Raw genomic sequence first — 27428 nt, forward strand, 5'->3', positions numbered from 1 at the left:
TTCCTAAATGATGGTGGCGGCAGGTTTTAAATCACCACAAAAACCACACTTACTGAGATTCCAAAGCTTAGTGTTCCAAATTATGCAAGATTACTTATGAGAACATTCAGTGAGACACAAACATTCAGAACACAGCATACACTGCCCCCCGTTTAGACCTGACACACAGTACTCGATTTGATAAGCAAGGAAAACAATCTTATGATCAATAAAGAAAATAAAAGCCTTACTACATCTCTCGTAAAAGACCAGAGAAATCACTCGAAAGTTCTGTCTACTCTATGTTTAGAAAGGACCAAAGTACAAAGGTTAGCTGCTTTTTGTTAAAATGCACTTGTAACAGCATCTCCATAAAAGATAAATTTAAATGAACATTTCTCTGCTGCCATCTTGTGGCTTACTTCAGTAATCCAGTCGAAGCCTCAGAGCAGGCAAATCTAAATTCCTAACCAGTGAAATCAGACTGGATGCAAAAAGTCTTACTGATTATTGAAAGTCATTTATGTGGCCAAATAAGGCATAATTTTATTTTCTGTGGCACATTATTTATATCACAATAAACACCTTCCTAAGACAAAGGCTTAAGTTTGAAATAGTTTAACTTGGTTAAGCTTGATAAAGAAAACAAATGCTTTTGGTACTGCATAGGCAAGAGTGACCATAAAAGACATTAGAAATATCTCTGTGCAGTGACCACTAGCTTTGATTGGATGTACTATTGGCATTATCCGCTTCAGAGCTGTTCCCCTCCACAAAGGCTGGGAGCAGGGAAAGGTTGGGGAACTGCATTTCCCTCCCTGCTCAGGTTCCAGACATGGGCCCAGGAGGCAAACGTGATTGACATGTGCCCCATGCACTGGCAAGTGTTCTTACTGATTCATACCTGCACTTTCCAAACCTTCAGATGTTTCTTGGTGTTTTCAGGTTTTAAGATCCTCAATAGACCCAGAAAGAAATAGAGGGGGGAAATACGAAAGTTTTATCCATCGTAATGCACATATTAGAGAACCATTTAAGAAACTGAAGAAAAAGCTTCCTGAATGCTCCCTCATGTCCTTGCCCAGCCAACCTGAGAAACTGTGGAATTTTCCAATTTGGGATGAAGTTAAAGGATATGTTAGATGAACCTTTATGAGATGCTTCAGGTTGCTCCTCTGAATCCCATGAACAAGACCTAAGACATGTTATTTCTACACTCCTTTACAGATTGGCACCTTTCAGAAGGTTGTCACGTGAGCATAGTATACACAGTAAATCTGTTTTAAAGAAAGGTGGAAAGGTTATTGCTATGTGCTCTCAGTTGGATGGTTCGTTACCTCTACTTGTAGTTTATATGGTCTACTGGCACCAAAGTGGCTGAGAGTGTGTCTTCATTTCCCTCACTCCCAGTTCTTCCAATCCTCCTTTCCCAAGGATGCCTTTCTCCTAGACATCCTTGTTGTCCTGCAGGGAAAGTCTTGTCTCCCTCTTCTAAGTGGCAGTCCATGCTCCTACACCTGTAACAGGCTGCTCTCTTTTAAAAGTAGGAAAACTGGCGAGGACAATTCCCTTTAAAATGTGAGTGATTAGTAATTTCTTTTTTAAAAAAATTTATTTATTTGAAGGTCATAGTTACAGAAAGAGAGGGAGAGACAGAGAGATCTTCTATCTGCTGGTTCACTTCCCAGATGGCCGCAACAGCCGGGGCTGGGCCAGGTTGAAGCCAGGAGCCAGGAGCTTTATCTGGGTCTCCCACGTGAGTGGCAAGGGCTCAAGGACTTGGGCCATCTTCCATTGCTTTTCCCAGGCCATTGGGATAGAGATGGGTCAGAAGTGGAGCAGCTGGGACTCAAAGCGGTGCCCATATGGGATGCCAGCGTCACAGGCAGAGACTCTACCTGTTTCACCACAATGTCGGCCTATGATTAATCATTTCTAACCTCCTCCATTCACAAAGGAATGTTTGTTTCCCTGTTGTAACAAAAGTAGTGAAACTTCAGGCATGAGCACAGACATATTTTTAGTCATTAAGTATTTCTTTCTCTATCCCTCTAATCCTCCCATAACTAAGGGACCTCTGGAAGACTGCTTCTATGATACGTACTGGCTAGTCTAATATACCACCCTCCGTTTCAGTAAAACGTCCAAAGCTCATCTACCTTTTGCCTTTACATTTCCAAAACTTCCCAAATTTTCTATATGACATTGTTGCAAAAAGACTTGCTATGTAGGCCTCCTGCTCCCCCCATTGCCCTCATTGTGCTCTGTTGAGCTTTCCTGCCACACTCAGCCCTCATGTTTCAAAGGCAGTGGAATCCTTCCAATACCTAGACCTAAACTCTATAGTCAGACAAGCTCATCCCTAATGGGGCAAAGATGACCCCAGCTGCTCCGTGTTTGATTTCCAGGTTCCATTCCTATGACCACTGGAACTTGTGCAGGAACGTACCCAGTCAGATATATCAATATCCTCCTACATTTCTCAAATGTACTCCCTGAATGCTAAAAGACAAGGTCCTAAAATTTTGGAAATAAAAATGACAAGGGTCTCCAGTTCAGTTCTATATTAGAGCACTGGCATCTTGACCAACACATTAAAATACGAAAAAGGTAAGGACTAGAATGAAAAAAGATAAAACTGCGATTATCTGCAGATATTTTGACCAGCAAATAAGTAAATTCTGGGAATTAATAAGAGATAATAGATCAATTTACCAACAATGTTTTTCTGTATCAGAAAATATAATCCACAGTATATATACTATTCAGAGCAGCATTAAAAGCAGGTGTGAGAAAAGTAAATGTTGTATATATATATATATAGTATACTATATACTACGTATATTACAGAATATATATATATATATACACTACGGACTACTACTCAGCTGTAAAAAAGAATGAAATCCTATCTTTTGCAACAAAATGGATGTAACTGGAAACCATTATGCTTAGTGAAATAAGTCAGTCCCCAAAAGACAAATATCTCATGTTTCCCCGATCTATGGTAACTAATAGAGTACAAAAAATGAAATGCATATGAGTGAAATTGACATTTTTGAGATTTGATTACTGTTTAAAGTCCTTGTGTATACTGTTGAGGAACATTTTTCCTTCTTACAATTGGTTGAATTATTTACTTAATGGAGGGTCTAGCTATGATTATAAAATAAACTGAAAGTAAGTCATTGTTAAAATTAAAAGAAAAAATATGAAAGGAAGGTGGGGGGGGTGGAACCATGGGTGAGAGGTAGGGTAGGGTGGGAAGTATCACTGTGCTCCTAAATCCGTATATATGAATTACATGAAATTTATTCAGCTTATACAAATAAAAATTTTAAAGAATAAACTGAAAAAAATAAAGTTGTATAGATATGTCGAGAATCATTTGACACACCCTTCTGGATAAATGACACAGCATCGGAAAACAATGAGACTAATGCAGAGAGTACAATGAAGAGAAGTCCCAAGATAGCAACTACATGGCCAGAACAAGAAGTTAGGAGGTATAAAGAATGTTCAAAAAGGATGTTGGAAAGGACTTCATCATGAAAGCCATATGATTGAGATAGTGAAAGAATAATATAGCAAAGACACTTTTTTTTCTCAAAAAGTTAACTTGGAGAAAAAACTTTAAAACTCACAAAAAGAGTCTTGAGCCAAATAGGAAGCATTCTTCATCAAATGGCACAGGTGTGGTGAGATAGGGGCACTCTTCCTCCTCTACTGATCCAGTCCTTCTGTCTTTAAGTTCAATAATATCATGTTTATATCCTAGGTGTATATTTATATTTCCTAATTATAGTAATCTAAATGCTATTTGTATTCTAACTTTAGAATCAACATTGAAATAAAGCATGGATGGTTACATTTTGTAATTACAATTAAAGACTACAATATAAAAATAGACTATGTAATAGAATAATAACAAAAGTAAGGTGGAGATAGAAATTTCAAGAGAAGTGAATAAGATTAAGAAAAGAAGTGGAGGGGCCGGCACTGTGGCACAGCGGGTTAAAGTCCTGGCCTGAAGCATCGACATCCCATATGGGCACCGGTTCTAGTCCTGGCTGCTCCACTTCCGATCCAGCTCTCTGCTACGGCCTGGGAAAGCAGTAGAAGATGGCCCAAGTCCTTGGGCCCCTGCACCCGTGTGGGGGACCTGGAAGAAGCTCCTGGCTCCTGGCTTCGGATCAGCGCAGCTCCAGCCATTGCGGCCATTTGGGGAGTGAAGCAGTGGGTGGAAGACCTCTCCGTCTCTACCTCTCTAAAACTCTTTCAAATAAATAAAATAAATTTAAAATAAAAAGAAAAGAAAAGAAAAGAAAAGAAAAGAAAAGAAGTGGAAGTTCTTACCTAGAGATAGTGTAGCTGTTATCCCTTGCTAAATAAGTTCTCCTCCCCTCAAATTCAGTGGCTTAAAAGACCAATGAACATTTCTTATCTCATAGAATTTCTGTCATTCAATCACGAATTCAGGGGCATGTTAGTTGAATGGTCCTGGCTCAGGTTTCTCACCAGAGTGCTGTCCAGAAGTCAGCTTGCACACTAAAACGAGGGCAGCTGCCAACAGTCATGCAGGGTCAAGTCTGTACTACTGCTCTTCATAGTTCTCTGAGACAAGATCTTGCTCTTCCTGGCAAGAGATGGGCTCAAGATGGCAAGGCTAATCTACAGGAAACCTCTCCATGTAGACCACCATGCTGGCTCAAGATGGAACCACCTTGCAGATGGCAGCCCTGGGTGGGGAGGATTCTACAACGGTCAGAGACTTGGTTCCCATCATTTTGGAAAAAGTCCCTCCACTGTCGTAGCAGGAGCCCTTCATTCTGCTGAACAAAATCCTGAAGCCAACATGTGCACAAGTTCCAGTGGCACACACACCACTAGATCCAGCCCAGCCCAGGGTGGATTCTGTGCCTACCTGTTCTGCCGTTTGTATCGGTGAACCAGTACACTCTTCTGTCTTTAATTCAATGTGGGTGAAAGAGCCCTAATGTCTATCATATGTATAACAATCTTAGGGAAGAGATACACCTCTTCGGGGCAATAAACATAAAACAATCTCTTTTTTTCTAATTATTGCCTCAAGCTGTAGTTCATTGCATCTCCTGCTTATCTTTTAAAAATATGCACAGATTGGGGCCAGTGCTGTGGTGTAGCAGGTAAAGTCAATGCCTGCAATGCCATCATCCCATATGGTACAAGTTCGAGTCCCGGCTGCTCCACTTTCAATCCAGCTCTCTGCTATGGCCTGGAAAAGCAGTAGAAGATGGCCCAAGTCATTGGGCCCCTGCACCCACGTGGGAGACCCAGAAGAAGCTCCTGACTCCTAACTTCAGATTGGCGCAACTACGGCAGTTGTGACCATTTGGGGAGTGACCCAGCAGAAGGAAGTCCTCTCTATCTCTATCTCTATCTCTATCTCTATCTCTATCTCTATCTCTATCTCTTCCTCCCTCCCTCCCTCCCTCCATCCTTCCCTCTCTTTCTTTTTCTGCCTCTCTGTAAATCTGCCTTTCAAATAAATAAATAAATTTTAAAAAATATATGTACAGATTAAATGTCTATCAGTTGTTACAGGGTCAGCAAACTTTTTCCGAGCAGGGCTAGGTAGTTACTACTTTAAGCTTTGTGGGCCACCTATGATCTCTGGTGTATATTTTTATTCATTTTACAATCCTTTAAAACTGCCAAAACCATGAGCTGGGACTGAATCCGGCCTTTGGTTATTCAAACAGCTCTGTTATGAGCTTCAGTTTCATTGTTGCGAGATGCCCTGACAAGCGCCACAGTTCCTGTTGAGTGCTAGCCTGCAGGTTTAAGTGCCTGCTGATGGGAAACAAATTCTGCAGTAGTCTCATAGACAATTAGTAAATCCAGGTGACACCAGGTAGTCCAGCCTGACCACCAGAGCCAGCGTGGGGATCAGCAAGCAAAGCCCCAGAGCACTGGGTTTAAGAGGGTTCCCACTCCCAGGTGCCAATTCGCATTTGCACAAACTTCAGAGTGAGTGCTTCCCTAAATTTAGCACCATGGGCGCCATCCCTTGCCTCATCCTTATCCCAGCCAGGAAAACCACCATCTAACTGCTCGCTCTCAAAGGCAAAACTGGCTTGCTTGCTGTTGCTACAATGTTTGCTGCTTGCTCAGAAAGCGCTGGGCTCTTGGCCCTGGCTTCTTCTCCTGGAACAGAACCCACTGCATGTGTTTGTTTCTCTCAGCCCGTGAAATCACCCCCGTGAGACTTGGGGGCAAGGGAACCAACACAAATATGCTGAGGCTGCTGCTTTTATTGTGCCCTGAGTAATAAAAGCCACTTGTCTCTGACCCAGGAGCCTGACGTCCTCTGCCAGCAGACAGGAAATGATATGAGGCTAACTTGCTGGCCTACAGGCAAGGGGAAATCTGACCCTTCCTGCTTCTTGAGCCTCGTTTTTGATGCAAAGCTCCCATCCATCCCTATTCCCATGTCCATTTCAGTCACAGCAGGATGGCAAGTCCAGGAACCTGTAACAAGGTAGTCTGTCTCTTTGACACCTTCTTTTTCCTTTTTTAGGGCTGGTGTCCCAGGGCAGGAAGGAAGGATTAGGGAGACTGAACTATTACGTCACTGCCTGCCTGAGGCGGTGGGGGTGAGGGTGGTAGAAGGGTCCCTCAAGGACTTGGGCCCCTTTGATGGATCTCTCAGCTTCAGAAACGTCTAGACAGGGTTGGTGGAACAGCAGGTTAAGCTGCATGGGACACCTGCATCCCATACTGGAGTGCTTGGCATCAAGTCTCATCTCTATTTCCAATCTAGCGTCCTGCTCATACACCCCTTGGGAGGCAGCATATGATGGCCCAAGTACTTGGGCCCTCACTACCCGTGTGGAAGACCCAGATAGAGTTCCTGACTCATGGCTTCAGACTGGCACAGCTCTGGTTATTGAGGGCATTTGGGAAGTAAACCAGTGACTGGAAGTAGAGTTACAGAGGGAGAGAGAGAAAGGTCATATGTTTTTTAAAAAGAAACCCCTAGACAGACACATGGCTGTTAGTTTCTATGCACACATGATGCCCAAAATCTGTGGTATATATTTCAAATTCTTCCTTGGCTCTGTCCGTGTTTCACCAATGTGCCAATTCAGGAAGCACCTATAAACTCTGTTGGTCTCAGGTTGAGTCTCTTCAAGTCACCCAGTGGCTCACCCTACTCCCTGGGCTTGGGGAATCCCCCAACATATACTTTCTCTTTCCCCCATGAGAAGAGTAAGGGGCTTTCCCACCACAGTGTCCCTTGAAGATCAAAGTTTCACCTCCCCCAAAGACTCTCCTTATATACACTTGAAGTGAAGAATATGGTTGGCAAAGTAAATACAGAATTTGGCAGTGCTGGGCAATAGACTATATGAGAATCTAGTATCCATTGCTTTCAGCTTTGGGCCTTGTTGGCAGTTCCAGAATACCAAGAAATGCTCCATTAAGGGGACAAACATTGTGGCACAGTGATTTGATGCCACTTGTGGTGCCTTTATCACACAGACTGCTGGTTCAAGTTCTGGCTACTCTACCTTTTATCCAGCTTTCTACAAATGCACCTGGGGAGGCAGCAGATAGATAATGGCCCAGGTACTTGAATCCCTGCCAGCCGCTAGCTAGTGGCTTCAGCCTGCCCCAGCCTTAGCTGTTGGAAGCATTTGGGGTGTGAGCCAGCAGATAGAAGAGATAACTCTCTCTCTCTCTCTCTCTCTCTCTCTCTCTCTCTTTCTCTTCTTACTGTCATTCTGCCACAATGAAAGTTGTTCTAAAAAAAAAGTTTCCCTTAATGAAATATATTAAACAGAAAAAACAACTTAAGAAATTAGAAACACATATTTCCTTACTAGGAGCATAAAACTATATTCTGGCTCAACATAGCACTTAATAATTCCTTCATTGCTCAAGTCCTGTCTTGTGCCCAGTGGGAACATTAGCTACCTATGTAGGGTTAGGGTTGCCTGTACAGGGATCTAGACCTTTAGAGCAGTGATTCTCCAACTTCCACATCCACGTGCACGCTTCAGGATTGCCTGGAGGACTTGTTGCAGCTCGAATTGCTGGGGCCAGTTCCTAGAGTTTCCCACTCAGTAGCCACTGACAGGTGCAGTTTGAGGATGTGCATTGCTTTCCAGTTTCCAATGACACCAATGCTGTGGAGGAATCACACTTTGAGAACCACTGCCTAGGGCACCCTTTCCTGAGTAGCCAATGGACCAAATGCAGCCCATCATTGTTTATTTACCATGATCGGTCATTCCTACCTCTGAAGGTGCCACTGAAAAAAAAAAAAAAAAACATAAAAATAAAAAAGAAGATGGGCTTTGGAGGGCTTCTGAGTTGAAGAACACGCCCACATGCCACAGGTTGGGAGAGAGGGCAGGGTGCACCCCAGCTTCATGGTATAGAATTCCTGCACTCAAAACTCTTCTAGATTTCATCCTGTGCATGTCTTCATCTGGCTGCACATCTGGATCTTTATCAGGTCAGCACAGTAAACTTGTAAACATGTACCCCTGTGTTCTGCGAATTAATAGAACCCAAGGAGGGAGCTGTGGGAACCCCACTGTGTAGCCACTCGAGCAGAAGTGCAGATCACAACCTGGGACTTGTAACTGGCACCTGAAAGGGGGCTGTCTTTAGGGACTGAGCCCATCTGCGGCTGTCCCTTAGTAGACCGTGCCAGAACTGAGTTGATTTGTAGGACACCAGCTGGATCCACCAGAGAACTGGTTGTCAGTGGGAAGAAATCCCTACACATCTTGATGACCAGAGGTAAGGTGGGGGGTGACATGTGCCAGATCAGAAAAACACTTTGATGGTTTCTATCTCATACACATGGCCACACTTCTTCGTTCACAGACTGTCTCTGGCTGCTTTCTAAGTATAGTTGGAGAGCTGTGGAAAGCCACAGTTTCCAGCCTACAGAGTCTTTTCCAGAAACAGTTTGCTGATCCCTGCTTCACAGCATCATCTTCTGGCCCTCAGGCAACCCTGCCAACATAGTGTCCTGCACTGGGCAGAGGAACATTACAAAAAACAGCCCTGTAAGGCTGTTGCCAGGAGAAGGGCTTATTTTGTTAATTGTATTATAGCTTTGATGTAGTATTGGGTCACTGATACTTATGTATAAACTTTAAAAATATTTGCACAAACCCAGCTACATACACACATAGAGAGAGGGGGGGGGAGAGAGAGAGAGAGAGAGAAAGAGAGAGAGAAAGTGACAGAGAACTCACATCTACTGGGTTACTCCCCAAATGCCCGCAATAGCTGAAACTGGCCTGAGTCAAGCCAGGAGTCAGGAACCCAATCCAGGTCTCCCATGCGAATGGCAGGAACTCAACCTACTGCCTCCCAGGGTCTGCATTACTGGGGAACTGGAGTCAGGAGCCAGAGCCAGGTATAGAATCCAGGCAACTCCAATGCAGGATATGGGTGTCTTAACTGGTGTCTTATCCACTGGGCCAAATGCCTGCTCCCAGGTCACTATGATAATTCCCTTAATGAAAACTTTTCTAAACTTTGAAATATAAAGAATTGTTGCGAGTATCTGTTATCTAGTAACAAAGGAAAATTGAAATTTTCGCCTGCAGAATTTATTATAGTGGAATTGCATCTCCGACAGAGTTGTACACACAAGAGAAAAAAATCTCATGGAGTCCAAATCATGCTTGAAAATCTAAGTCACCTTTAAAATACAGTATACAACATTTACAGACTATGTTGGAGGCAGATTCTCAATATGTCCAACACAGCCAGTTTTTCTTTCAGTGTTCAAACAGATGGCTCATTCTTTGGGTGAGCACCAGATGAAGTAGTTGGCTTGCATTTGAGGCCATCTTGTATAAAAAATACTTATCTTTAAACACTAGCATCACACTTTGTGCAGTGAGAAGCTCACAACTACAAGACACAAAGCATTTATGACCAACTGAGGCAATGGCAGATTCATGCCTCCCTTTTAACACTTACTTGGGGGAATACTTTTGAGAGCAATGGGCAGGCAGCAGTGACTGAACACCTTAAATTCTCAGTCTCTCCTCTTTTTCTCTCTGGCCCACCACATGTAGTTGGATTCCAAAAACTTAAAACATGCCACTGATCGGATTCCACTTTGATCATGAAGATACGGATAAAGAAGCAAAGATCTTAAAATAGTGGGTCATATTCACTCCTGGTACAAATTTCTTTTATTATAAATGAGAGACAAATTTCAGCTTACAAATGAGAGACAAACTCAGGTAAACTTGTAAGCAAAAAGGTTTTTACAATGTATTAGTATTACTACTGGCATTGGTATTTTAACATTGTTGTCTCTATTTCAGAGATTTTTAAAAATATATTTATTTATTTTATTCAAAAGGCAGTTATGCAGAGAAGGAGAGATGGGGGGGGGGAGAGACAGAGAGAGACAGATAGAGAGATTGATCTACCATCCTCTATTTCATTCCCTAAATGGCTACAATGGCCAGAGCTAGGCTCATCTGAAGCCAGAAGCCAGGAGCTTCTTCCAGGTCTCCCACATGGGTGCAGGGGCCAAAGCACTTGGGCCATCTTCTACTGCTTTCCCAGGTGCATTAGCAGGGAGCTGAATTGTAAGTGGAGCAGCCAGCATTTAAAATGGCACCCATTATGCCACAGCAAGAGTCCCATATATCAGATTCTTAACTCTAAACAATCCACATGAGAAGAGATGACTGGGCCATAAGCATCATCCAGCATCTTTACACTCTGCAGAGTTGTAGCCATGCTATAATTGTTATTATTACAAAACACAGCCATGCCTATTGCAGACAGAAAAAGGTACCTTGAGCTACCTTGAAGCTCCTTCCAAATACCAAATCCTTTCAAGTAATCAGGAAGATTGTCTTAAGCATTTTCATGGTAAATTCACATGGGAGTACCTTAGGAAGATAGTACATGGTTTAAAATTGTGATGATTTCTAAATCAGAGTTCTCCGTAATTTCAAATAAAATTAAAATACTAAGTTGAGTCTCACACAAATCAGACAGATGGTAATTAAGCATATTTTACATATGGGAAATTGGGGAGAATGATTAAATCAGGTAGTAGTTAGCCTAGAGTTGAACCCTCAACCAGGTCTCTGAATGCCAAGAAGCTGAATTGGTAGAAGGTGTTGCTCATGTTCTGAATAACTAAAACAAGAGCTAATTTTGGCATGCTTATTATGGGAAAATGAAAAGTATATAAAATAATTACTATAAAAGTATATAGTTATTATGTAATTAATTGTTGAAAGCATTAAATCAAAAATAGGATAAGGTAAGACAATCTATAGTCAAAGTAGTAGTTTGGGAAACATACATTTTATTTTTTTTAAATATTTATTTACTTGAAAGTCAGAGAGTTACACAGAGAGAAGGAGAGGCAGAGGCAGAGAGAGGTCTTCCATCCGATGGTTCACTCCCCAACTGGCTGCAATGGCCAGAGCTGCGCCAATCCGAAGCCAGGAGCCAGGAGCTTCTTTCGGGTCTCCCACACAGGTGCAGAGGCCCAAGGACTTGGGCTATCTTTCACTGCTTTCCTAGGCCATAGCAGAGAGCTGGATTGGAAGTGGAGCAGCCGGGCAGGCGCCCATAAGGGATGCTGCCACTGCATGCGGTGGCTTTACCTGCTCCGCCACAGCGCCAACCCCAATTTTATTAACAACATATGTGTTTCTTGTTTGTTTTTAGAACACTTTTATTAGCCTTGCAGAATGCAAGGCCTCAAAAAATTAGGTAAAGACTCAGAATTGTTCCTCTCCACAGAAATCTTTAGTAAAAGGCGAAAGATTTATACGATCTGAAGAGAAACAAGAGTATAACAACATGTTACTGGGATAAATCTTATTGATCTTGTTGAAATAACAAAAGTTGAAAAGGTCACAAGATTCTTTTCCTAGAAAAACTGTCTTTCCTTTAGCATATTATTTATATAACTAAAGTAAAAAGGTCCAAGTAAACAATTTAAATTTTACTTTTCCTTCTTTTTCATACAAATATCAGAAATACTTCAGTAATTGTAAGGAAGATGCTAGGAATCCTTAGAAAAACATATGGTTTATTATTGTAAGGAATTCAGTGCATCTACTCATATATCATTGACTTATAATTTAATAAAAGTCACTGTGTCTTACGTTTCATGCTTATGTGTGGAAATTCTCTGGACTGATCAAAACATCTTGCATCATTAAATCATTTGTCAATGATTAAAGAACATCTCATTAATAGTGATTTAGGATTTCATGACTTCTTGATGGCTAGACAGTTTATCTTGTAGTTTTAGTGAACATATAACACAGCAAATCTTCTGCTTCAATTTGCTTTAAAATATGAATCTACTCCTGATTTATACCCAGATAGAATATAAACTGTCTAACCTAAATTTACATGGTATTTTACTGATTAGTAAAATCATGGTATTATTACTTGTGTACACTCACTCTATGACCAGTTTCTCCAGCAGGCCAATCTCCAACAGTTGGGACTATCCCAAGGAGTGAAGGACATAGGCAGTGAATATATGAATTTCCAATCCAAGTTCTTGTCTCCCACAGAGTAGAAACACTAAGCGGAGACTAGTATTGTGTGCTAATAGGAACAGCAGTTATTTAACAGTGAGAGAATAAACACATATTTATGCAGAGCTATGGGCCACCCCATACAGAGAAATATGCAACATGAGTGAGCCAAAGTATTTCCTATACATGAGAAAAACTGAGAATGGTAATTCTAAGTGAAAACGAGAGGTCTGAGACCAGTCCATGGTGGAAAGAGGGAAAACCGGAGCAGCACCCCTAAATGGGATCCACAGTGGAAAGAGAGCTCTCTCCTGCCTGTCACCTCTTTTTAGAAGGAAGGTACCTCAACTGGACATACAACCAGAGTGGGGTCTGAGCATGCACCCTGGTCCCAGATGCTACAGGTACTTCCTGAGAAGGTGGCTCTATCAAACCATTAAAGTGACAGCATTATTTTACAGGAATGCAAGAATTCCAGCTCACCCAAGCTTTAATTGCCTAGTTATACCATATGACTGTAACCATGGTCACATGTGGGTAAGAATCATGAACGTGCCCCCAGATGATTCCAAAACCCTCCTATATCCCTCGTCCCTTTTAAAAATGCAGGTGATGGACATAATAGTAGATCTGGATAAAGCTGGCAAGGGCAGCCATTTCTCTGGATCAGGTTTTCAGGAGACTAGATTTATTCAGTATAAGACTTTAGCTGGTGGGGGCAGGAGGGCTGTCACTGAGATGTAGTGTGTGTGGCACTGGCCTCCCATTGTCCCATTGCAACCAACTGGGGAGTGAACAAGCAGATGGAAGATCTCTCTCCCCCCACCAACCCATAACCCTGACTTTCAAATGAATAAATTAATCTTTTTTTTTTTTTTTTTTTTGACAGGCAGAGTGGACAGTGAGAGAGAGAGAGAGAGAAAGGTCTTCCTTTGCCGTTGGTTCACCCTCCAATGGCCACCGTGGCTGGCGTGCTGTGGCCGGCGCTGATCCGATGGCAGGAGCCAGGTACTTATCCTGGTCTCCCATGGGGTGCAGGGCCCAAGCACTTGGGCCATCTTCCACTGCCCTCCTGGGCCACAGCAGAGAGCTGGCCTGGAAGAGGGGCAACCGGGACAGAATCCAGCGCCCCGACCAGGGCTAGAACCCAGGGTGCCAGCGCCGCAAGGCGGAGGATTAGCCTAGTGAGCCACGGCGCCGGCCTAAATTAATCTTTAAAAAAAAGATTTTAGCTGTGGGTCAGCTGTGGTGCAGTCGGTTAAGCTGCCACTTATGATGCCAGCATCCCTTTTTGGAATGCTGCTCTGAGCTCCAGCTGCTCTGCTCCCCATTCCAGCTCCCTGAATATATGCTTGGGAAACAATGGATGATGGCTCACATAGGAGACCTGGATGAAGTTCTTGGCTCCTGGCTTTGGCTTGGCCCACCCCTGACTTTTGCAGCCATTTGAGAAGTGAACCAGAGTATGGAAGATCTCTCTCTCCCCCCACCCCCGCCCTCTGTTGCTCTGCCTTTCAAATAAATAAATAAATATTTTTAAAGAAGATTTTTAAAAAGATTTTGAGAGGTAGAGTTACAGACAGTATGAGGGAGAGACAGAGTGAAAGGTCTTCCATTTGCTGGTTCACTCTCCAAATGGTCACAATGGCTGGAAGAAAGCCGATCCAAAGCCAGGAGCTTCTCCCAGGTCTCCCACAAAGGGACAGGAGCCCAAGTACTTGGGCCATCTTCCACTGTCTTCCAGGGCCAGTAGCAGAGAGCTGGAACAGAGGCTGGCTAGCCAGGACTCAAACCAGTGCCCATATGGATGCTGGCACTGCAGGCAGAGGCTTAGCCCACTATGCCACAGTGCTGGCCCCAAGAAATGATTGTAGCTGGGAATTTTTTCTGTAATAATTCATTTGACTTGTGGACTGTATTATTGAGATAGATCTAATTTTAGAGTAATACAGCCATATGATGCTGATTAGAAATAATGAATACTTTTTAAAGATTTAGCTTCTTTATTTGAAGGTCAGAATTACAAAGAGATGGACACACACACACACACACACACACACACACAGAGGTGGGGGGAGGTGAGAGGAATATTTTCCATCTGCTGGTTTACTCTCTAAATGGCTGCAAGAGTTAGGGCTGCACCAGGCCAAAGAGCCAGGGATTCCATCCAGGTTTCTCATATGGCTGGCTGGGGCCCAAGTACTTGGGTCATCTGCCACTGCTTTCACAGGTGCATTAGCAGAGAGCTGGATCAGAAGTGGACCAGCTGGGACTAGAATCAGTGCTCTTATGGGATACTGGCATTGCAAGCAGCGGCTTAACTGGTGTGCCACAATGCCAATCCCCAGAAATAATGAATATTGTTTATTCAAGTAGACATGTGTTCATTTAAGTTAAGAAGGGAGGGAGTCAGAGCTCTGGACTCAGGGATTGTAATTCTCCTCTGTTCCCTACCATGTCTACCAACCCCCAAACCCAGTTACTACACAGGAGACAAGCCTCCTTTTAACTTGAAAATCAGGGTATCTTTATTTCTAAATTTCTTTTATTGTGCAAGATTTTTCTGTAAAGTGATTTGGTTTACTAATATTGATTTTGTAGAGCTTAAACATTTATATATTATTTTAGACTTCCTTATGAAAAATCGTTAGGCCTATACATATCACAAAGATATTACACTGGAGAGCTCTTGCACAATTTTGAGAGCTACAAACCAGAAAGCCTTAACTCCATGAGACTTCTTTCTTTCATGGAGAAACCTATAACACGCATGGAAATCTGAAATCTAAATAGTGGATATAGAACCCAATTTGTTTTCTTACTTTTTCTTCAGTAATTCATCTGCAAAACAAGAGTAAATATCATAAACAACTTTAAAATCTTCAGCTAAAACTGAAACCATTCCTTGGAGAGTACATGAACACAGAATCTTTGCTTTATATAAGCTTATATTGAAAATAAGCTAAAATATCCATTACACTTGTGTACTTGATGGTTACAAATTGTAATGTACATTATAGATACCTGTATTCACATATGCACATAAACTGGCTATATTTACTTTAATAATGAGATTGCCTCTGTAGACTAAATGACACAATAAACGTTCAACTCCCCTGAATGGTTGCCATTTCCATTTTATGGTCAGTGATACGTCTTCATTGTTTTGAAAATGCAGGCATCTGAAATTAAGTAGTCAACAGCATTCCCCTATAGTGCTAAAAAGGATGTTATACATATAAACAAAAACACAAACACATCCTATGCATTCCTTTGGCATAGGTGAAGAGAAATAACAGTTATAACCTGTTAAAAAATAGAGTAAAAGACCTCCCTTTCTACTGATAGCATTTTTGTTTCTAGCATTTCAGATTAATACTTCCCTTTTGGAGAATTTATAAATGTACAGTAAACATGTTAGACACACAAACCAACATTTATAGACCAAGGTGCTTCTGTGTTTATCTAATTATAGAAATTGCAATTTATAAGATACTAAACAATGCAAGCTTATTACAATTATCAATGGCTTCTTCATCCTTACACATATCTGATTGATTTTTTAAAAGGACTTATTTATTTATTTGAAAGAGTTACAGAGAGAGAGAGAAGGAGAGGCAGAGAGAGAGAGGTCTTCCATCTGCTTGTTCACTCCCCAATTGGCCACAATGGCCAGAGCTGTGCCTATCTGAAGCCAGGAGTTTCCTTCAGGTCTCCCACGCCGGTGCAGGGGCCCAAGGACTTGAGCCATCCTCCACTGCTTTCCCAGGCCATAGCAGAGAGGTGGACTGGAAATTTAACAGCTGGGACTGAAACTGGTGCCCATGGCACCAGTGGTGCAGGCGGCAGCTTTACCCGCTATGCCATAGTGCCGGCTGCTTGATTTTTTTTTTTTTTTTTTTTTTGACAGGCAGAGTGGACAGTGAGAGAGAGAGAGACAGGTCTTCCTTTGCCGTTGGTTCACCCTCCAATGGCCACTGCGGCCAGCGCACCGCGCTGATTCGATGGCAGGAGCCAGGTACTTATCCTGGTCTCCCATGGGGTGCAGGGCCCAAGCACTTGGGCCATCCTCCACTGTACTCCCGGGCCACAGCAGAGAGCTGGCCTGGAAGAGGGGCAACCGGGAAAGAATCCGGCACCCCAACCGGGACTCGAACCCAAATGTGCCGGCGCCGCAAGGTGGAGGATTAGCCTAGTGAGCCGCGGCGCTGGCATTGATTTTTGATTAAGTTGCTTGCTAGTCTAGATTTTTCATAAACATGTTGTTAAGCGTTTGATTATTAAAACATTTGACTCAGCAGTACCTTGAGAAATTTTTGAAGTGTATTGCTACCTTTTAATATCTTTTTAGTTTAATCATGGTCTGGATTTTGGATATCTGGAGAATCCCACCATTTTGGAGTACAGATGTGGAAATATATATATATTAGAATAGGTAATACTATTTGGAGCTAAAACAAAATAGAATTACAAGGTTAAGAAATTCCAAATCGATAAAGAATATCTGCCATCAAATAGATGGGACTGTGATAGATGCTGGGAAGACACGGTCCCCTGACGTTTATGTGAAATACATTAGACAGAAGCACAAGGGGAAAATGAGCAAACTAAAAACCACTCAAAGCTACACAAATTATGATAGCAAAAATACCCAACTAAAGATCACAGGTTTTGTATACAAGTATTTGTCCTAAATTATTACATGCATACTTTCCAAAAATAGCTAGTTTTAGGAAAGGGGTTTTGCCACACAGAGAAAAAGCTTATAGTAACACATCTCAGATTTGTAAATCTAAGTACAAGAAATAGGCTATGGTTTCCAACCTTGGCTGTACATTAGCAACATCTCATTGTGGTGACAAAATATCCATGCCCTTGACCCATCTAGAGTAGACAATATTTTTATTAAAAGCATACAGGTCATTCTAATGCGCCTATAGAGAGCTGAGAGCCACTGAAGTAGACGGAACGATCAAATGAAAAGATCAGTGAACACACATGACAATCCAGAGGCTGAAGACCATTTATGGAAACTACCTCATCCATACTAATCCAGAAAATATTAGTAACTAATTATCAAGTCTGGGTACTTGGGGTCAGCATTGTGGCACAGCAAGTTATGCTGCCACTTGCCATGCTAGCGTCCTTTATCAAAGCACTCATTCAAGTCCCAGCTGCTACAACTCAACCCAGCCCCTGGTAAATGTACCTGAGGAGGTAGTGGAAGATAGCCCAAGTACTTGGGCCCCTGCCACCCAGGTGAGACTCCAGTGGAGTTCCTGGCTTCAATCTGGTCTGGCCCAGCTCTAGCTGGGATTTGGGGAAATAGCCCTAAGATAAAACTAAGTCAGGGCCAGCATCCCATATGGGCACTGGTTCTAGTCCCGGCTTCTCCTCTTCTGATCCAGCTCTCTGCTATGGCCTGGGAAAGCAGCAGCAGATGGCTCAAGTCCTTGGGCCCCTGCACCCACATGGGAGACCTGGAAGAAACTCCTGGCTCCTGGCTTCTGATCTGTGCAGCTCTGGCCATTGCAGCCATCTGGGGAGTGAACCATCAGATGGAAGACTTTCTCTCTCTCTCTGCCTCTCCTCTCTCTGTGTAATTCTTTCAAATAAATAAATATTAAAAAAAAAAAAACCTAAGTCACAACTTTCCTTCATCATCTACTAGGAATCTAAGAACAGTGATATAAGAAATTTAATAATGAATTTTAATGAGTCAATCCAGCAAATCTCTCAGGTCAGAGAGGGACCCATCTGTCAAGCAGAAGTCCTACTGCAATTCTAGATTCCACTTGCTTCTGAATCTCATTCTGTATTAATTCAACTTTCTCTTCTCTCTCTTAACTCTCTACTGGACCCACCCCAGCAACATTTAGGCGCTTCAGTCTCTCATTTTAAAGCACACATCACTGAACCCATTATTGTCATCCTTGCCCACAACCCTATCCTAGTGTCTCCCAGCTCGGTATGCAACAAGACCTTTGGTGCAGCCACAAACTGGGAATTCTGAGAGCCCCACCTCAGAACAAATCACTACATTCTTCTCTGACAGCCTAGAGTTTAACCAGCACCCATATGGGATGCCCATGTTGCAGGTGACAGCTTAACATGCTATGCCACAGCACTGGTACCTGAATTTGTCTTTTAATTCCATTTTTCGATACAGCATTGAGTTTCCTCATGGAGTCAGCATAGCAGGTTAAGCATCTACCTACAAGGCTGGCATCCCATATAGGTGACAAAATTTGAGTCACAGCTGCTCCACTTCTGATCCAGCTCCCTGCTAATGCACCTGGGAAATCAGTGGAAGATGGCCTAAATGGTTGGGCTCTTGCACCCACTTGGGAGATCCAGTGGGTCTTCTGGCTCCTGACTTCAGTGTGGTCCAGCCCCGGCCTTTGGGGTCATTTGGGGAATGAACCAGCAGATGGAGGAATCCACTCTCTCTTGCTTTCTCTCTCTCCCCTCCTGTCCGTAACTCTGCCTTTCAAATGTTTTTTTTTTTTTTAAATAAATCTTTTTTTAAAAAGTCTTCTCATACATACTATCTTAACAAAAAGTTAAAAAGACCAGTAATCCTCACATCAAGCACTATGTGTGTCTTCATCCAGAAGTGTTTTCCTACATAGTTTCCTGTCCTTAAGACTTCATATTATTTGGAGGAACTCTGTATATTAAAAATAAAAATACAACCAAAAGTGCAAATATTCATGTAAAAAAGTTTACATTCTAAATCTATTTTTATATACACATTTTCCAAAAGTAGTATGCTTCCTGACAGTCTGCATTGAGATAAATTCCTTTTACCCACAAAATTTATCTCCTAAAACTGCAGGTGAAATTTTAGTTTAAAATAGCAAAACGAATTAGAAAATGGATAGGTAAGAAAGTAGCCTAGCATGAATTCAGAATGACAGTTGGGAATAAAAGTGGATAAAGAGACATGGAATCATAGAAAATTAGCTTTATGGATTTTACCAATGGTTGAAAAATAGGATAAGGCAATTGTAGGTAAAAACCCCAAGACTATGAAAGAGTTGAGCCAAAGAGGGATTCAGATGACGGAAGATCTCTCTGTATCTGTATCTCTTTCTCTCTCTTTCAAATAAAATGAAAGTAAGTTAAAAAAAGAATTTAGATTTGACCCAGTAAGTTACTAAAGGTTTGTAAGCAGGAGAAAGGACAATATATGAAAATAATTTTTGGTGTCATACTAAAGGACCCCAGATTTAAACCCTAACCCTGTCACTTATTCGTTGTATTTACATCCAGTTACTTTATTTCTAAGCTTTAGTTTCCTTTGTCAAATAGGTAGGAAAAGCTCAATTCAGTGGACCATTGTGATGACTGCAGGTTCCACGAGTACAAATTCTGCAATGTAAGTGCTCAGCTAATGTTAACTGCAATTAAGGGCCGGCGCCGCGGCTCACTTGGCTAATCCTCTGCCTGTGGCACCGGCATACCGGGTTCTAGTCCTGGTCAGGGCACCAGATTCTGTCCCGGTTGCTCCTCTTCCAGTCCAGCTCCCTGCTGTGGCCCGGGAGTACAGCGGAGGATGGCCCAGGTCCTTGGGCCCTGCACACGCATGGTAGACCAGGAGAAGCACCTGGCTCCTGGCTTCAGATTAGCATGGTGCGCCGGCTGCAGCGGCCATTGGGGGTGAACCAACGGAAAAGGAAGACTTTCTGTCTCTCTTACTGTCCACTCTGCCTGTCAACAACAACAACAAACTACAATTAAGAAGCCCCGCCCCCTCAGTACAGAAATACTGCACTACTACAACTGTTTGATCACCATAGCTCATTCAGTGAACACTTCTCACATGCTCAGCACATGAATGATGCAATATTGTGGCAAACTCTTAGAAAACAGAAAACATCTCCATCCTCTCATAAAAAATATACTCACAGAAAGTAAAGGTCTATGAGTATAATGACAAGTCCCATACAAGAGTAAGTACCAGAGCAGTTAAGAGGAAAAAGGAATCATGGGTGACAAAATACCACAGATATGGATGTGTATAGGGAACAACAATAAATACTGTTAATGTGATGTGTGAGCTGCACGTATTTGTATTAAAGACATGAGAGAATCTCTTTAGTACGTTAAAGAATTTCTATAAATCAGTAAGAGATCAAACCCATTCCCTGCCCTATAATAAGAAAAGGGTAGGGACCATTCACAGGACAAAAAATATTCAAACGGCTCTAAAACACACAAAAGCTCCCTCTCTTAAGAGATGCCATTTTTTAGATGACGAGTAACTGGAGAAGAGGAGAGGCTGAGGGGAACTAGAAACTCACACATGTTGCTGGTCAGACTGGAAACCAGAATTATTTCTAAAGAGACAGGATGCAATTCCATATCTAGGAATATATCCTACAATACATTTTCATGGCATTATTTGTAAGAACAAAGTCTACAATGGACTGGTTAAATTAAGGAACATTGATATAGTGTAATACTATGAAGCTGTTAAGGAAGTTACTTTTATGCAAGAAAATAGACAACTTTTTCAAAGATTTATTAATTTTATTTGAAAGGCAGAGTCAGAGAGAGGGAGGGAGAGGCAGAGGAAGATATTCCATCCACCGGTTCACTTACCCAAATTGTTGCAATGGCCAGAACTGGGCCAGAATGAAGCCAGGAGCCAGGAGCTTATTCCAGGTCTCCCAAGTGGGTGCAGGGGTTCAAGTTGGGCCATCTTCTGCTGCTTCCTCAGGCACATTAGTAGGGATCTGGATCAGAAGTGGAGCACTCAGGAAGTGAACTGGAACCTATATGGGATCTGACACTGCAGGCGACGGCTTAACTAGCTATGCTTTCAAAAGGTTAGCTCCTAGGTAAGTTCTTTTTAAAAGATTTATTTATTTGAAAGGCATAGTGACAGAGAAAAGAGAGAAAAAAAAAAGTGATCTTCCAGGGCCAGGCACTGTGGCATAGCAAGTTATGCTGCTGCCTATAGTGCTAGCATCCCATATGGGTGCTGGTTCGAATCCCAGCTGCTCCACTTCAGATTCAGCTCCTTGCTAATGCACCTGAGAAAGCAATAACAGGTGTCCCAAGTGCTTGCACCCCTGTACCCATGTCACAGACCCAGAAGAAGCTCCTGGCTTTGGCCTGGCCCTGCCCCAATCATTGTAGCCATTTGGGGAGTGAACCAAGAGATGGAAGATCTCTCGCTGTCTTTCCCTCTAACTCTGCCTTTCAAATAAAAAACCTTTAAAATAAAGAAATAAAAAGATCTTCCTCCCATTGGTTCCCTTCCCAAATGGCCATACTGCATGGGGCTGAGTCCTGGCTTCATCATTTCTTAGTTCTGTGACCTGGAACTAAGAGAAGAGCACTTTTTTTTTTTTTTTTTAATTAAAGATTTACTTATTTACTTGAAAGAGTTACAGAGAGAGGGACTTCCATCCACTGGTTCACTCCCCAGTTGGCTGCAACGACTGGAGCTGCACCGATCTGAATCCAGGAGCCAGGAGTTTCCTCCGGGTCTCCACATGGGTGCAGGGGCCCAAGGACTTGGGCCATCTTCTACTGCTTTCCCGGGCCATAGCAGAGAGCTGGACCGGAAGTGGAGCAGCTGCTACACCACAGCACTGGCCCCCTAATGAGTACTTAATCCCTCTCCCTCTTGTTTTCCCCATCAGTAAAATGGTGATTTAATAGGAGTACCAACCTCACAGTTAGTAAGGGTTAAATGAGCAAATATTTGAAAGCAATCAGCAGTGACTGCATAGAAGTCGTTTTTAAATTTATTGCAGACCTACCATGATGTTGGTTCTAATAAAAATAAAAATTCACAGACTTCACATTTGAGAGGCACTGCAAAGGAAAGGAGAGCTGTGAAAGGTAGAGATTCAAAAATTATCTTGACGAAGGGAACTGAACAGATGCATTCTTCAAGGGAAAAAATTTTGACATAAATCACAGAGTAGAGGACGAAGTCTAAAAAAAGCAAAACCCTCAATTAGAAGTAAAAAGGGGGGGGGGGGGCAGAGGCCAGCGCCGTGGCTCAATAGGCTAATCCTCCGCCTTGCAGTGCCGGCACAACGGGTTCTAGTCCCGGCTGGGGTGCCGGATTCTGTCCCGGTTGCCCCTCTTCCAGGCCAGCTCTCTGCTGTGACCCAGGAGTGCAGTGGAGGATGGCCCAGGTCCTTGGGCCCTGCACACACATGGGAGACCAGGAGAAGCATCTGGCTCCTGGCTTCAGATCAGGACGCAGAGGCCATTGGAGGGTGAACCAACGGTAAAGGAAGACCTTTCTCTCTGTCTCTCTCTCTCACTGTCCACTCTGCCTGTAAAAATAAAAAAAAAAGGGGGGGGGGGCAGAGCTGTAGCATAGCAGAGAGAGCCGCCGCTTATGGTACCAATATCTCAAATGGACACCATTTTGAGTCCCGGCTGCTCCATTTCCAATCCAGCTCTCTGCTGTGGCCTGGGAAAGCAGAAGATGGCCCAACTCCCTAGGCCCCTGAACCCCTGTGGAAGACCTGGAAGAAGCTCTTGGCTCTTGGCTTCAGATCGGTGCAAAAGCTCCAGCTGTTGCAGCCATCTGGGAGTGAACCAGCAGATGGAAGACCTCTCTCTCTCTCTCTCTGCTTCTGCTCTCTGTAACTCTCCCTTTAAAATAAGTAAATCTAAAAAAGAAAAAAAGGTACATAAAAAAAAAGTAAAAAGAGGAGTCAGGGGCTGGCACCACGGTGCAGTAGGCCGCTTGGGCCCCTGCACCTGCATGGGAGACCAGGGAGAAGTACCTGGCTCCTGGCTCCTGGCTTTGGATCGGCACAGCGCCAGCCATGGGGGCTATTTGGGGAGTGAACCAATGGAAGGAAGACCTTTCTCTCTTTCTCTTCCACTCACTGTCTGTAACCCCTACCTCTCAAATAAATAAATAAAACCTTAAAAAAAAAAAAAAAAGTTGAGGAGTCAGGTAAAGTGTGATTAGAAAATAAAGTCATGTCAAATTCCCAGTGCAATAATTCTATCACACATTGGCAATATTTCAGTTTCAAAGCACTCATGATCTAAGAGGAATTATTACCATTCTATTAATAAAGAAAAGTTCTAAGATTAAATTATTGCCTAGGATCACATAGCCATTAAGTTGTAAAATAGCAATCAAAACCATATTATGGGTGTATATATACATTCATAATATTCTCCTGTAACAACGCTATGGAAATCAGAATAAATTCATCTTCTCTTCACTCAGTGGAGTATTATAGCCCCCATGCAAATTTTTTTGTAAAAATTAGAAACCAAATGACAAATGAATGAATATGCTAAATATTAACCAACAAATCAGAAATAAGCACGCTTGGAAATATATATATATATATTTTTCCACATGCAAAGTTAATATACTTACTTTTACTATTTTCAAATTGTTCTTAATTTTTTTTTTTTTTTTTTTTTGAAACAGAGAGAGAGAAAGAGACAGAGACACACACATGGGGAGATAATCCACCTGCTGGCTCATTTCCAAAATGCCAACAGCCAAGGCTGGGCCAAGCTGAAGGCAACAGCCTGGAACTCCATCCAGTCTCTCATGTGAATGGCAAGGATCCAAGTATTTGAGCCATAATCTGCTGTCTCACAGGGTGCACATCAGTATGAAGCTACATAAGAAGCAGAGGGAGCCAGGACTTGAACCCAGGCACTCCAATATGCAATGTGAGTTTTCCAAACTGCATTTAATCACTGCACCAAAAACTCGCCCATCTATTCATTTTCCTCCCCCAAATCTGAGTATTCATTATTAGCCAGATACAGTTATAAGATTAATATGAAAAAGATTGTTTTCAAAGACCTTAGGAGGGAAGAGACTGTAGCAAATTTGAAATTTTAAGATAATGTTATCACCATTACCGTATGTGTAGGAATAGCGAGTCCAATCGTGGAGAAAGACAGGTATGGTTGGGAAGCAGATAAACAGAAGATGCATGGGAATTGGTAACACCTGACCAATGGGAGCATACACCAGACAGACTGTTTACACACAGGCTTGAGAGTATTCAATAATGTTTCTACTACAAGAATGCAATATCCATTCAATTTTAATTATGTTACCTTTTATTATTTTACAATATATTTCAAAAAATGCCATTACAGATGTCTTAACTGCTCTATAAGATCTGGAATAAAAGAACGCTTAGAATTAGAACTCACAAACATCAAGCTGTAATACTCACTTGTACTGAACCATTTCTACCAAATGGAAGTAGATTTTTTTTAAATAAGCAGATGTGCGGCAATGCAAAATAAAATACAAACCTGTTAGAACAGTAAACTTTGCTTTAATGGCTATAGAAAGGAGGTGGTTTTGTTTTCTTTTTTCAACACATCTGGTTCTGGCAGCAAGTCGCATTCTACACTTAAAGCAGTATGTGCCCTGAATGCTTCTATTTGTGCGTGTAACTTGGATCAGAGACCAGATACATGAAAAAGCATCGTTCTTCACACCCTTGATGCCTCTCCCTCTAGAAGGTCACAATGTTAACAAACTCTAGACTCTCCTTGTTGATGGTAGTTTACAATTATTTTTCTCCAAGTAATACTGGATGCTTTTAATAGTCTCTTAAAGAGAAGTGATGAAAATGGACGGAAACCCTCCTGGGTACAATTTGTACTTCACATTCTCCAAGTAGTAAAATAGCAGCTCTACATGTTATAAAAAAGGAATTTAAATTTCTTGTTATTAGTTTTCAATCATATTAACTTTAAATTGTATTTGGATTTAGGTGAATTTCCAAAAAGAAAATTTTAGTTGCCAAATATTTTAGAAATTTAATAAAGCATTTCACACAATTAATTAGCTTCTATCTACCAAAAAAAATATGTGTGTGTATAATATATCTTACCTTAACTAAAGTTTTCTTTTTCTGGCTGGACATGAGAAACAAGATTAAATGATCAATGCTGGTTTTATTTCTTTTATAAGCAATAATTTGGAAAAAAAATAAGCAATAATTTGGGTCTTTTTTTTTTTTTTTTACTGAATATGACTGCAGCATTTTCATAATAAATTCACAAAAGGCAATACAAAGAAATGCCTACTGAACAGGCTTCTGCTAGGCAACCATGTAAGTTCAACTCTTCCAAAGTGGCACTGTGGCATTACAGGCATTCGATTTGTGTTTTCCTTTTTCAAGTTTGTCAGTTCTTTACTACTACTATTTCTGTCTACCGGGAGATAGTACGTAATCACAAAGTAAGGCCTAGAGACCATTTACAAGTGCTTGCAATATCATGGTGGACTTAACTCTCAAGATCTGATATAAACCAAAGTGAACAGCAGTCAACAGGAACCACATCTGGTCACATTCAAATGGTCTCCAAAAAGCACTTTGCTAAAATACATATTTCCTTCTTTTTGACTGATTTTGTATTAATCTTGTTGAAATAACAGCAAATAAGTTGCAAAAATTTTTTTGGGGGGGGACTCTGTGTTCAAATAATTATATTTTAATATGCAAAATGTCATTAGTAATGTCCTTTCTATAAACATGGTTGGCAAAATAAAAAAAGGCACAAAAGGGGATAAACAAAAAATGTTTTCAATTGTCAGTGAAGAGTATCAAAGCACGTACTGTTCATGAAAAGCAGAGGAAAATGTTCAGTAATTCATGCACAACTTGAGCTACACAGAAACTTCTCTTCAGATACGTCTTGAGGCTTGAGGAGAAAGTAAGTTTTCCTAATCACGTGCTTCATGTAAAATAAAACGTAAAGCTGCACATACAGGTTTGGTTTCAACAGTGGACCCATGTTTTTAAAAAATGAGGCAACGAAACAAAGGAAAATAAAACCAAAATACCTTCAGGAACAAAGCAATTCCACCTGTAGCCTCTGTCCTTTTGTCACCCAGTGGGGTAAAATGTCCAATCAAATGTAAAATGCAGCATACGCAATCCTGTAATCTAAAAACTTTTTCATGATAACTTATTGCAAATTGCACTTGACAGTTCACCACAACAATGGAAAACTGGCCCCTTGTTGGTTCACACTGTCCTTGAGCCCCAAAGTGAAGTTGAAGTCACCAGTAAAATGACCTGGATAAAAAGTTTGCAGCTGTGCTCAGCCAGCTAGCTCCACCCTCCGGGTGTGAGCCGACCCGGGACACTGCTTTGTCCTGCTCCTTGGTGGGACTCTCATCCTCGGGCAGGTAGTCAGGCAGCTCTGTGTTCTGCTCTACTTCCATAGGAGTATCTTGGAACGGGACCAGCATCTGGAACACAGAACATATTAAAGAGTACCACAAAATCAAGGTGAGGGTCAACTTTGCTCTTCATTCTAATTACCACATTTATTCTCAGGGGCTCTGTTCTTTCTAAAATGTCCCCATTACATGACAGTAGTCCCAGTCACTGAGCAAGGTCTAAACACAGAAAAGGAAGAACAACAAATGAGAACTCAGAGGCTGACTTAACTATCTTGGAGTAAATGAGTAATCTATGTCTATGAAAAGATGACCAAAGTTAATGTCTGGCCATGTGGGTCCCTGGAGAGCCATGGAACCTCCCATTAATGAAGACCCAAATGAACTCATGGCATTCAGATTCATTTCTCTTTTTTAAAATTTCACACTCATTTTCATATTACAATGCTACTGGAAAGAGTAGCAACAGGCAAAGATTTTGACCAAATTTATTTCCCCAATGGGATGTACCTTCATTTTATTTTTTAGATTGGAAAAATAGTTAAGATTGGGAAGAAAGTATTAAACCATGTATCCAATGCAAAGAAATCAAGTATCCTATATTTCCATACAAATTCAGTAAAATATCTCCACTGAGAAAATTTTCTTCAAAGAATAGATTCTGAAATCTACAACAGATCTGTATATATTTCTAAGACAGTTAACTGCTAACCAAGAAACATCACATTCTTAAACAG

At 41.8% G+C, this 27428-nt stretch overlaps 1 protein-coding gene and 1 non-coding gene across 9 annotated transcripts in view; both read right to left on the reverse strand.

Annotated features, from left to right (window-relative positions):
- Positions 1–11709: 11709 nt before the first annotated feature.
- Positions 11710–11826, reverse strand: LOC127490822 (U5 spliceosomal RNA). The gene has a single exon (XR_007919219.1). It is a non-coding gene; the product is annotated as a U5 spliceosomal RNA (small nuclear RNA).
- A 12756-nt stretch (positions 11827–24582) lies between these two features.
- ARMC1 (armadillo repeat containing 1) overlaps positions 24583–27428 on the reverse strand; it is a 43045-nt gene continuing 40199 nt past the window's right edge. For all 8 annotated transcript variants that reach the window (XM_089336280.1, XM_002710530.6, XM_070075103.2 and 5 more), the window contains one exon: positions 24583–26760. In XM_089336280.1, the coding sequence (XP_089192406.1) occupies positions 26569–26760 (192 nt within the window). In that variant the 3' untranslated portion in view covers positions 24583–26568. The remainder of the gene's footprint in view (positions 26761–27428) is intronic.

The sequence above is a fragment of the Oryctolagus cuniculus genome, chromosome 6 (genome assembly GCF_051225735.1).
Source record: "Oryctolagus cuniculus isolate XC-2025 breed Fujian yellow rabbit chromosome 6, ASM5122573v1, whole genome shotgun sequence".
NCBI classification, from domain to species: domain Eukaryota; kingdom Metazoa; phylum Chordata; class Mammalia; order Lagomorpha; family Leporidae; genus Oryctolagus; species Oryctolagus cuniculus.